Source organism: Pseudorasbora parva, chromosome 3 (genome assembly GCF_024679245.1).
Source record: "Pseudorasbora parva isolate DD20220531a chromosome 3, ASM2467924v1, whole genome shotgun sequence".
In the NCBI taxonomy this organism is placed as follows: domain Eukaryota; kingdom Metazoa; phylum Chordata; class Actinopteri; order Cypriniformes; family Gobionidae; genus Pseudorasbora; species Pseudorasbora parva.
The window spans coordinates 25814679-25827430 of NC_090174.1; the positions used below are offsets into that span (position 1 = coordinate 25814679).

The 12752-nt window shown below is 36.1% G+C and overlaps 1 protein-coding gene across 2 annotated transcripts in view; it reads right to left on the bottom strand.

Annotated features, from left to right (window-relative positions):
* rasa1a (RAS p21 protein activator (GTPase activating protein) 1a) overlaps positions 1-12752 on the bottom strand; it is a 64610-nt gene that overhangs the window by 17465 nt on the left and 34393 nt on the right. For both annotated transcript variants that reach the window (XM_067438240.1, XM_067438241.1), the window contains exons 9-17: positions 11840-11918; positions 11628-11751; positions 7296-7452; positions 7006-7093; positions 4528-4608; positions 4028-4185; positions 3858-3934; positions 2400-2572; positions 759-918 (exon numbers count right to left, since the gene is read on the bottom strand). In XM_067438240.1, coding sequence (XP_067294341.1) covers positions 759-918; positions 2400-2572; positions 3858-3934; positions 4028-4185; positions 4528-4608; positions 7006-7093; positions 7296-7452; positions 11628-11751; positions 11840-11918 — 1097 coding nt within the window. The remainder of the gene's footprint in view (positions 1-758; positions 919-2399; positions 2573-3857; positions 3935-4027; positions 4186-4527; positions 4609-7005; positions 7094-7295; positions 7453-11627; positions 11752-11839; positions 11919-12752) is intronic.

Sequence of the window (12752 nt, forward strand, 5' to 3'; positions counted from 1 at the left end):
CAACTGAACAAAATATATAACCGGCCTACTGGTTTTTTTAGATATTTTACTGCAAAAATACTACATAGTTCACCTTTAAAAAGTTTGTGGTTGGCAAGATTTTGTAAATGACTTTGTAATAATATTTTGGCTGTATGTTTTCAAATAAATGCAACTTTGGTGAAAGACTTCTTTCAATGTAAAATAACAGTTTTCTATTTTAATATACATGCTGCATCCGGAAAGTATTCACAGCGCTTCACTTTTTTCCACAGTATTCCAAAATGGACTAAATCCATTATTTTTTCCCCTCAGTTCTACAAACAATATCCAAGATGAGGTGCCAATATGGATTAATTAGATGGAAATTAAGAATGCTACTACAGGCTTAGCTTATAAATATTAACTAGGTCCTGTTGTTGTTGCTTCATAACCTTCCTGCAGATTAAATATTTACGAGGCAAACTTTCACCATGATTGAGTATGAAAATTCATCCACATACCAAATCAAGTCAATACTACTAATACTGGTATCGTGACAGCTGAACTCACTGAACATTTTCAAGATGGTCTTTGATTGTTCAGTCTATTAAATGAACAATTGTTCATTGCTTGAAGAGAGGAACTGTGTAAAATGCACATGCAAAAGTGTCAAAGCTTTGTTCTGTAGCTAAAACATGATGAACAAGCCCGAGGGAAGCTGCCCAGCCTCGATGCAGCTGTGACATCTGTTTGCTGTTGGATACTGAACTTCGAATAATACAAAGAGAGAGCCCTACCCTCCATATTAATTTCTCTGTCATTCAACGTCCTCAGTAAGGGAGCTTCAGCTCGCTCGTGCCTTAAGATCCGGAGCAGGATGCTGGCCAGCAGGGTGCGGTCCTGTCCACAAACGTGAGCCAACGCATAGATCACATGATAGTCCCTCTGCAGGATGAGCTAGGGACGGACAACGAGAGCATGTCAGCAAAATATGTTCTAAGAACTTTTGCTATCATTCAAAATAAGTCCTGAAAACATTATTTTTGAATGTGCTACAAATGTACTTTCTTGGTTAAGAGAACAAAGGGAACATTCCATTATATCTTTTTTAGAATCATAACGGGAATTGGTGTTCAATTGTCAGCTATATTTCTTAATTTAGTTTCTTAATTTAGTCAAATGTACTTTTTGGCTTTTATCATATTTATTTATCCTTGTCCTGTTTTTGTTCAGTCAAGTTTTAGTCAACTTAATGTCTGAACATTTTAGGCTAGTTAAAGTCTCATTTTTGTCATGCTGCATAAATTGATAATCCTGATTATTTTGCTCAAAATGATAATAAATGATAATAAACAGAAATGTATTTTTACATTTAATCAGAATTGTTGCATTTTCACATATAAGCACAAATAAAGAGAATGTCAAGCCATGTGCATAGTTTAGTTTACCACTTTAATTTCCTTATAATAAAACAAGTGAGATTCCTAGTAATCTAAAAATTACATTAATGTTTTTCTTTAAAAAAAAAAAAAAACGGTGGTATTGTCACTTAGTATTGTTGTGTAAGAGCATTTATTTAGCAACCACAATTGTAAATTATAGCCGAGAGATTTATGTTTGGATTTATTACAGTGCATCACTGAGAAGGTTTGATCATAGATTTAGTCTCACCAAACAGCGCAAGCAGCTCGTGACAGAACACAGACTGACTGACTCTTTCATTTAAGCAGAAAATCTCAAATGGAGATCGCCAAACTGCAGCTTAGTTGTTTGTTTGTGTTTTTTTAGATCATCCACGCTTTTTCTTTGTGTGCGTATGGATGGTTGCCAGATTGCAATTAAGTAAAACACTGGGTATAAAATTTATTTTAAAAGGTTCTTAAATTCTTGACATATAGGCAATTGTAAGCATGAACGCTCATAGCAGCTTATTAGTCTAATGTTTTGTCTTTGTCATCAACAATATTGCATGCTGATATAGTCACAGTTATCATTTAATGAAGTTGGTGTCATATCATCGTGAAGTCATGGAAAAATGGTTGTTTAACACTAATGGGAATGTTACTAATGAATTAAGATCCAACTAAAACAATTTTTTGATGTGTGTGTGTGTGTGTGTGTGTGTGTGGGGGGGGGGGGGGGGGGTGTTTAGGGGTGTTTTTGTGCTAACATTTTGAGAACATTATTAAAGACCAGATAACTTTGAACAAACATTCTATTAATGTTACTGAAATAATTTGTATAACTTTGAGAGAACCTTGTCAGAATGTTAGCCAGAGTTCTGAGTATGATATTAGTTGGGAATCTAGCAAAGTTTTATTTATTTTTTTATTGTTAAATTGTTTTAATTATTTTTGTTACCGGTCAACTACACGGTCACATCCCTGTCTGTATCCCTGTCACATCCCTGTGTGTAAAAAAGGACCATGTGAACACACTTCTTTGAATTCACTGTACTCTTCCTCGGGCATGATCTTCTCCATGGAGTATCGCACTCTTACGCGGAGTGAGCCTGGCTCGATTCCCTTCAGCGGCACATGGGAGCTCAGAGGAAACCACTCATCGATCATCTGGCCCCTCTGCAGCTTGCTCAACTGGCAACGCATGAACACTGAAACAATACAGAAGAGAAACAAATGAGAGAAGAGTAGTAGTCATGCTTTGCTCTACAAAGTCCCAGCAGAGGGCACACTTGTGCAATGAAAAAATAATGGAGGGGTTTTAAGGAATGTTGAAGTTTAAGCAAAAAACATTTAGCTCCATGCATTTGTGCTTTACTGTCAATTACCACAGATAATATCTAATAATAACTGATGAAAATAACAAACCAAGGATGCAGTACCACATTTACAAATAAAATTTACTACTGTTGAAAAGTTGAGGTCGGAATTTTTTTTTCTCAAGAAATGAATACTACAGCAAGGGTGCATATCTATATCAGAATTCCATTTTAAATAAATAGGTTTCTTTCGAACTATCAACTAATCAAATAATCCCAAAAAACTGTTCTCATTTAATTAAACAGTTATCAGTTATCATGGAAAAAAGGTTGTCAACAAACATTTTCATCAATGATTTTGTTATTTAATATTAATGGGAATGTTACTAATGATTCTATAATCATATTTATATTTCAAATAATTAGGTTTCTTTTGAACTATCTATTAATAAAAAAAATAAAAAAAAAGTTTTCACAAAAATATAAGCACAGCTGTTTTCAACATTAATAATAATAAGAAGAAGAATGATTTCTGAAGAATTATGTGAAACTGAAGACTGGAATAATGATGCTAAAAATTCAGTTTTACCATCACAGGAATACATTATTTTAGATTGTAATAATATTTCTCAATATTACAGTTTTTGATCAAATAAATGCAGCCTTGGTGAGCATAAGAGACCCCAAACTTTTGAACAGTAAAAAGGATAAAAAAAATAATAAGGTAGGTTATCATAAAAGCGTATCTAACGGTACAGCTTAAATAAAATGCAGATTAGTGCTTTAACAAAATCATATGTTATGGATTTGCACATAGTGTGTGCATATTTTAAACCCTTAACATTGCAACAGCATTATTATAACAGCAAACTGAAAAGTTTTCTGTGGTAACTGACATTATGCTGCAAATGCTGTCGACAGAGTTTCACAGAAAGGTCACAGTCCAAAAAAAAAAAAAAACACACTTGCCATAAATGTCTTCAATTGAAATTTGATTAAGAAGTACATTTTATTTTTAAGCGCTTAACAGTAAGACATAAGACAAAGCCTCACATAGAGATTTTACCTTTGAACCGCTTTTTCCATTTGCTTCAGTCAGACAATCATTCTTATCATTCAGCTCAAAAAGAAATACATTTCTATGATTGTATGGGAATGAACAGATAATGATACTCACAGATGTCACTTTCTTTGCTCTTCTTGGTCTTGTTGCTTAAGCTAATTTCGAATCTGTTGATGTCACTTGACAGGTCACTGCGAGAGAGGAATGGTAATCAGAACTTTAATCAAGCAACACTTTGGAAACCTTTGAAAACCAACAAATTGGTTGAGTCACAAAGAACTCACTCGAAGATGAACTCTTCGGTGAACACAGGGTTCTGTCCCTCCCTGGGGTGAGTCTTCGCCACCTGCACACTGTTCAGAGAGATGTTGCAGTAGGGGTTGGTGAAGTGTTTGATGGGAAGTTTGTGGGCTTCCTCCACATACAGGACTAAACTGCTAACCTAAGATGAGAGAGTGACACACAAACGTTAGATTTGTCCGTGATCCGTAATGAATAAGTGATGACATGTCAGAGGCAAATGACATGCAGAGATCTTTTCCACAAATATGCCTGTGGTAATGACGATGACAATGTTCTTTTTAGATTTAGCCCAAATGGCTTGTCTGGGATCAGGTGCTGTGAAAGAGTGTTTCATCTTCCTGCTCACCGGCATCTAGACGGTTCAGCTGTGGCCCCTTCTGACAGCACACTCAGAGCCATCTGAACACCTGACTTCATGATTAAGGGAGAAGGCAGCCACTGTTCATGAAAACAGTGAGATTTCACACTCAATCTCTCTTACCTGACGCAAACGCTTGTTGAATGTGGTCTGTAAGGGTTTCCTAAGATTATTGCAGAACGTCTGCAGGCATTTCATCCAGTCCTGTGAATGCATGACATAGTATGTTGGTTATGTATTCCTTTTATGTGGAGAGAGCAACTTTTTTATATATGTATATATTTAGTCATAATAAGATAAAGCATGGATGCATACAATTGATCAAAAGTGACAGTAAAGACTTTTACTTTGTTACACAAACAAGTTCTTCTGAACTTCTATTAATCAAAGACGGCAGATAAATGGCTATCCACCTGTCACTCAAAGTAACCACGCCCTTAATTATGCAGAAATGTAAGGCTTTATATAATGTAAACAAATGAGTTATACAAAAATTCACCCCCCTCAGAGTTGTCATGAAGGGCAAAATTAGCCGTAGAGGCCAAAACCAGAATTTTTACCAGGCTGTAAACATGTTTTTTTTTCTGCTGTAAAGTTGGGAATTTTAACATGGGGCTCAATGAGATTCTGCTCCCTTCTGGAGCATGTCCCTAGTGGCCAGTTGAGGAATTGCAGTTTACATTATGGCTTGAAGAGAGATCGCGGGAGGTTACCGCTTGTGAAAAAGAAGTATCACAATTTCCACAAAAATAATAAGCAGCACAACTGTTTCCAACATTGACAATAATAAGAAATGTTTCTTGAGCAGAAAATCGGCATATCAGAATGATTTCTGAAGGCTTGTGTGACTGAAGACTGGAGTAATAATCATCGGGAATAAATTACATATTAAAATGAAGCTGTGAGCAGTAATTATCAGGGCTTAAGCATTTTACGGCCTTTTAGCACAGCTGTAAAAAGATGATTTATTTAGCAAGCCTGTTACCATTTCATGACCATTTACAGCCAATACACCGTAGGAAATATATGGATTTAAAGTTTTTAACAGTTATAGCCCCACCTATGGGGCGATCTCCAGAAAAGTATTCATGTTTCTTTAGAGTCATGTGCCGCACGTGCTCATGTTATGATTCACAAAGAGTTTTTGTTGAGGAACGATAGGCTTTTGGGTGGACTTGGCCTTGGTTTTTTAAATGATCCTGCAATAGCTATCCAAATTTAGACTCAAGTTTAAAAAAAAATTTTTGATAACTATTTACATAGAGAGTTCAGAGAATTGTGCCGCAGCCAAAAATCTAGGACTAGTTCGCCAAACTCCTAGCCTGGATGCCAGCCGAACTTAGCCCCGCCCACACATTTTAGGTTGGGCAGTTCGGTCTGGCCTCACTCCATAGAGGAGTAATGATCTCCGAACAGAAACTGGACCAATGAAATCATCAGGGTGGGCTTTAGACGATGATGGACAGATGATCAACAGGAACGTAATTATGCACGTCATCAAAGGGACTTGGGTTATATTTTTTCGAATCCTAAACGGAGAGCTTGTTTGTATATGCATTCACCTTCACAATTTCTCTCAAAGATGATGATCATGTTGGGTAAGTACTCTGTGTATCATTAAATTATTTTATTTTTTTACAACACCGGCAAAGATCGTTAATTCCAGCGCGCGTGCAGACAGGGTTGCCAAGTTTTTACAACAAAACCTGCCAACTACTAGCCCTAAACAATAGATTCTCAGGGGGGTTCTCCGGGAAAAAAATGGTGTTTAGGGGGTAAAATGTGTGTTATTTTGTCAAGGTTGCCTGCTAAAATTCGCACTCACAGGTCTATATATCACATAATAGTCGCTTCAACCCACAGACATAGAAAACAACCCACGGAAAAAAATGTGGACTTGGCAAGTTGAGCTCTGTTGACATTTGACAATGTGTCGCTTCGTTGCTCTGATTGGTTGTAGGTCTATCCAATTGAGGTCTTTCCAGGTTTGGTTAAAACACGCCCCATAATCACAGCCCAATGGAGCAGTTTCAGACTCATATTCTGACTAGAATTGACCAGAGTAGAGTATGACCAGGCTATGGTCAGGCTACCAAAATCCAATATTCAACAAACGATTTGATGGACAGCACTAGACAGTGCAAAGTTGCTCAGAATGAGGAGTTCTAACATGTGGTGTGAATGATGAGTGAATCCTTTAAGCCATGCGCAAAATGTGAAGGCGCCGCCTGGTCGCAGATTTCTTTCGGATTTCTCACAGGCCTCTAGGGCCGTGAGTCAAACAGGTCCAGCAAGTTTTGTTCCGATTGTCTGCTTAGTATTCAGCTGTTGTTTGTATTTAATATTCAGGTGCCACCAAGTTGCCAGGCGCGGCATCCTTTTTCATGCTACCACAAAACGAGCTTTTACATAGGGTGTGCTGAGTTTGTAAAAATATATCTCTCTCGCTCCTAAGACACGAGTCTATGTATAACGGTTTCTGAGTTACGAGCAATTTCATAATTTTGACCACTGTAGCGCCCCCGTCAGGCAAATTGGGGTGAGCCTTGGTGACGTTGTAGGCTGTAAGTACTACCAGCTTTAGGTAGATATGATATGTACCTGTGCCTGCTCAGGCGTCTCTCCAGCAAAGTAGAATATATACTGCTCCTCGCTAAAGTGCTGAATCACAATCTGGAAACAGTTTGGCCTGAATGTAAAAAAATAACATCATCAGAAAACATAACTTCTATTTGCGATTGGCACAATTGCCCCAAACATCGCAAACACTTAAGCATCACTTGTTAAAATGTCATCGAATAACACACAATATGAAATCAAGCATCATCTGCAAGCAAATAATTATTAGAATTAAGGACACCAGTGGCCTGAGTTTCATTACAAACACATACCTGCCAAACAGACTGTCGTGGACCCCGTACACAGAGCACACACTCAGATCGATTAGTCCTTTGGGTTTGGTGGCTCGCTTCTCACTCTCAAAGTAAATGAGCTGAGCGTCGTTGCCCTCCAGGATGAAGTACAAGTGCTTCCAGCGCTTACCCTTACCTGTGGAAGTACAAGTGAAAAGGTCAGCAAGATGCTCACATTACCTTCTTGGAGGGTTAAAAAATTTTATTTCAGGGGAACCAAACTATGGGAGAACACCTGATTTATTTATGTCATACATTTTTAAGGGACAAGCATAATAATTTTTTTACAGGGAGCCTGTATGCTAAAAGATTTTAGTACACTTCAAACTAGCTGAATGCTAAACAACAGCAGAATTGCAACAAGAAATGCATCAGAATTAGGGATGGGGTATTGACAGATTTCATGTTCGATTTACAAGCTATTGATTATATTTTCTTGAGGATAAAAAATATCCTTCAACAAACTTTATAGAAAGCCCTGCCATTTTTTTATACAATAAATCAACAATCAGAAGTCATAAACAAACATTTACACACATCAACTTTAATGGTAAAATTATGTTTTTTTTTCACATTCTACAATACATAACATTAAAACAGTGGCTGCCATAAAAGCTTTGATTTCATACCAGATTCATTTAAAAACATGAAATACCAAAAAGACATATTTAGCAATATGCTGCTCTTTTAAGTATTTTCTAGTTGACTAAAGCGCTACAAGCATTGAATGGATTGCCTGAGGTAAATACATTACATGATTTTACACAGCCTGTTTTATTGCTGTTAAAACATAGATTTAGCGATTACATAAAACATATACCTTTCAGTAATTGTACTGTATCTTTTGTTCATTCATGTTTATTTCTTATTATAACTAGTAGTAAAGAGGAAGAGATGATAATTTCACATGCACTCTGCACTGCCTCTTCTGTTGAACTGATGCACTTTTACATGTTCGCTTGAGATATAAATCATAATGGCACAGTATAGGTTAACAGATTTGGCTGGCTGTCAATGATTAAAAGTTTGCTTTTAAATTACGATTGAACATTTAGATTCCCCCCTAATTGAAATATATAGAATACATGTAGGCTTAAAGGGGGTCATGAACTGCATTGTTTTATTATTTTATAATGATTCCTGGGGTGCGCTTTTAATGTAAGTATGATTTTCACAACACATTTTTGCTAATTTTTACTAATACAGTTCTTAAGGTCAATCCCAGTTTAAATAACAGATGATCCTACTAAGAGAAACCATGTGACCTTGACCGCTTAGTCACTGGTTTGATTTACTGACACACAGACAAAGAACATCTGACTGTACATGAATCATTACATATCAAAAATCACTGGTCACCGATCAGCAGAGGTGGGAGTAAGTCACACATGTGCGAGTCACAAGCAAGTCTCAAGTCTTAACCTTCAAGACTGAAGCAAGTCCAAGTCATTTGTTGAGACAAGTCAAGTCAAGTCACTGCTTTATGTCAAACAAGTCAAGTCAAGTCATCGCTTGGGTGAAGCAAGTCCAAGTCATTTGTTGAGACAAGTCAAGTCAAGTCAAGTCACTGCTTTATGTCAAACAAGTCAAGTCAAGTCATCGCTTGGGTCAAGCAAGTCAAGTCAAGTCATGTCATGTCATGTCATGTCATGTCAATGCTTGGATCAAGCAAGTCACTGGCAAGTCATACAAATGTTCAATGATTTAACTGAATTTATATATTAAAATTAGCTACAACTACTGTAGTTATGGACTATTAAGAGTTTTATTTGCAAAAATAAATAAATAAATAATATGCAGTTAATACAATACAAATCTAAAAATTAAAAATAAATACATTAAAACTACATAACCTTAAATGGAAATGTATTGGGTGAGATAAATTCTCCCTGTATTATTTGAATGTTCTCTCTCCTCCTAGTCCTCTATAGTGTGAGTTTATTCATTACAATATTATAATTAATAAACTTAATGAACTCAGATTGTGTTAAAAATAGACCAAATTTAGCTAATATTACTCCTTTAAATCATGTTGTACTAAAATGTTTTACATGTGTGGAGTATTGGCTGGATTTGAGCCTTTTTATTAATATAATTTCAGTCAATGGGAGATTAGGCTATAGCAATTACTTTTTGTTATATATTTTGTCAAAAATCAGCTCCAATGCAGAACACACACAGAAATGGTGGAGTGACTTTAACCCAGGCGTCTAATCACAAACACAACACTGACCAACCGTCACATTCTGCTTGTACAATTTCAACAGTTTACAACAAGAAGCATAAAAACGGAGCAAAATTACTGAAAATAAGAGCCAGAGCGAATACTTTACATTGTGTCAACATTTTATATAGAAACAACATAGAAACAAACAATCTTTGAGCTGAGATACTATAGTAACACTTCCACGGATATTCCTTTATCACACACACACACCGCTACGCTGTCGAAAGTTGAAACGCTCATTTCGTAGTGAAGACGTTTTTGTTTTTGTGTGCAATTTTGAACTCATTGCTGAAAATGATGGATACAGCGCGACCGGAGCCCGCCCAATGTGGCAACACCGAGCTCGAGTAGGCTACGAGACGAGCACGAGTGCGATCCGTTAGTAACTAATCACCATGGAAACTTTGCGTAGGCAGCGCCCTCCATGTTCATTCACCTGCCTGCTGCATCACGTGGTTATGTTGCGGTGCGTTCAAAAAACGATATTTATTTACAAAAACAAGTAATTTCGACTCATTTAACTCAAGTCAGAGTCAAGTCTCAAGTCACAAATGTCAAGTCAAAGTCAAGTCGAGTTTTTAATTAATAATTGTCAAGCAAGTCTAAAGTCCTAAAAAGTGCGACTCGAGTCTGACTTACTTTACTTGCTAATTGCCGCATTACTGTCGAGTCCATATCATAAAAGTTTTGCAGAATTTGTGACTTATTCACCTAATAATGCACGGTGAAATATACCAAAAAGAAATTAATAGACATTCATATTGTTGAAAATAAATAACCACATTCCTAGCATTAGGACACTTTGGATTCTTAGTCCAGTGCTCCTGTATTCCTCTCTGCTCGTCATCTCACTAACAGGCCAGTGGGCGGGGCCAAAATTGCAATGATGAAGTAGTTGATCTTCTGCAGAGGCGGTCTTTAACCCATCTGTTATATATAGGCACATTCCAGAACGAGTCGTTCTCTAAGCTTTGTTACAATAAAAGCTGTTTTTGGACTAACAAGGAGGAAGTTTTTCAGTTCTGAGACTTCAGGGATATTCTTCTAGTATGATGACCTCTTATACGTTAGAAAGGAATTTTTGATTTCTCAGTTCATGACCCCTTTAAGATAAAGGGGAGAAGGAAGGATGCTTGAGTGATAACTTGACTGATTGGATTAAATGAACATGCTCCTCCGCTCACCTCACATTAAAGAGTGTCAAAAAAAGATTTGTTGGAATTTTGTAATAAAAATGATATAAAATGAAAGCTGAGATTTTGTTTCACATCAAAAATATTCTGATTACTGAATGGCAGGCTGACTACAATTGTTTTTGGTTTTGTTCATGCATTAACAGAAAACAGTATAGACTAAAAGATCAATCTTAGAATTTAAGAATATTGAAACTGAAACAAATTGCATATTGATTAAAATTGTATTGTCAAGCCCTAATCAAAACTATATGAGAATCATTTTAAAATGTAGAACACTGGGGTACATATACCATATATTGATAAAAACGCCTGAGGAAACAGATATAATTTATTTCAGAACACCTCATTTGTTTATGTCTTCAATTTTGTTGAGAAATTTAATTTGTACACTGGGAGCCTTTATTATTATAAAGGATCTGAGATATAATTATTTCAGTACACATTAAACCACCTGAATATTAAATACAAACAACAGCTGAATACAAACCAGACAAGGTGCCAGAACTAATTCAGATTCATACCCTTTGATCAGTGTGCAAACCCCACAGAGCGCCAAATCTCTTATTAACCAAAGCCACTGTCATTGAACTGGACAGATCTATGTGTTCAGGTAAACGCTTTTTGTTCTGCACAGCTCATCCTGAGCTGTCTGTGAAGAGCCTTGCTGAGCGTTTCACAGGTGATCAAAGACTGTCAAGGTTTGACAAAACCACACTCAGTTGGGGCTTATGTGCTACAAATTACCCACATCCTCTTGTGATCAACCCAAGTCCCGCTGAGAAAGATTGAGCACTGAATACAAATGTCAAACAGCCTTATATGTTGATAATCAGTAAAAAAAAGTCGATAGATGCAGTTTGCTGCAAAAAAAAACATAGCCTATGGTACCTTTGTTGAAGAGAAGATATCCTTTCTTGACAATGTTTTTGTAGAAAGCATCTTTTGTTTTCCGTCGAATAGTGTTATAGATTTCTCTTCCATCGACCACATCAGAGAGGACCTGTTCTTTTTGCTAAATGGCAAAAAGTACAGAGAATTGAGCTTGTTATTGAGATGATCTTCAGTGATATCTGAGCTTGTTGGAATGGCCTTTCATTTACCTGGACTGAGACAGGATCTTTCAGAGTGTAACCCTCCACGATCTGCTCTTTTCGGTAACGTTCAATAATATCGTCGACACTGCCAGAAAGAGCATTATTTAATTATAGACCAGCTGGATGTAAAGCTGTGATTTTTTCATTACTGTGCACAAAATTAAAAGGTATTACATTTTAATTAAATCAGCTCTGCGGCACAATATATGGGCCAGGGTTTAATATCAAAAATGCCTTCAGACAGGCAGCAAAAATCTGATTTTTAGATCATAAGACTGAAATCTCTTTAGATTACTTGTAGTGTGAACAGTTTTACAGATAAATTAATATTGCATTATGTGTACGCACAAATTATTCAACTTTGTATGTAATAATCATAAATGCTGGAGGTGTACGTTTGTATTAGAATTGTAATAGTAATAAATGTAAAGCCATCTGCAATATCTGCAACCAAATCAGTAATATAACTGATAATATAAGAATTACAATATAATTACTAAATGTATAGTACTAGTCAAAAGTTTGGAAACTTTACTATTTGTAAAAACATTACTAATGTTTTTGGGAAAAAAAGTCTCATTCCCATCAAGCCTGCATTTATTATTTTAAAAAAACAAAACAGGAATAATGGGAAATATTATAACACATTTTTGTATTTTAATATAGTTTAAAATATAATTTATTTCTGTGACGCAAAGCTGATTTTTCACCAGCCATTACTCAGTCTTCGGTGTCACATGATCCTTCAGAAATTCTACTTTGCTATTTTGATACTCTGTTATCAATGTTGAAAACGGTTCTGCTGCTAATATTTCTTTGGAACATTTGGTACAGGATTCATTGATGTATAAAGTGTTAAAAAGAACAGCATTTATTAAAAATAGAAAACATATCTAGCAATATAAATCTTTACTATCAC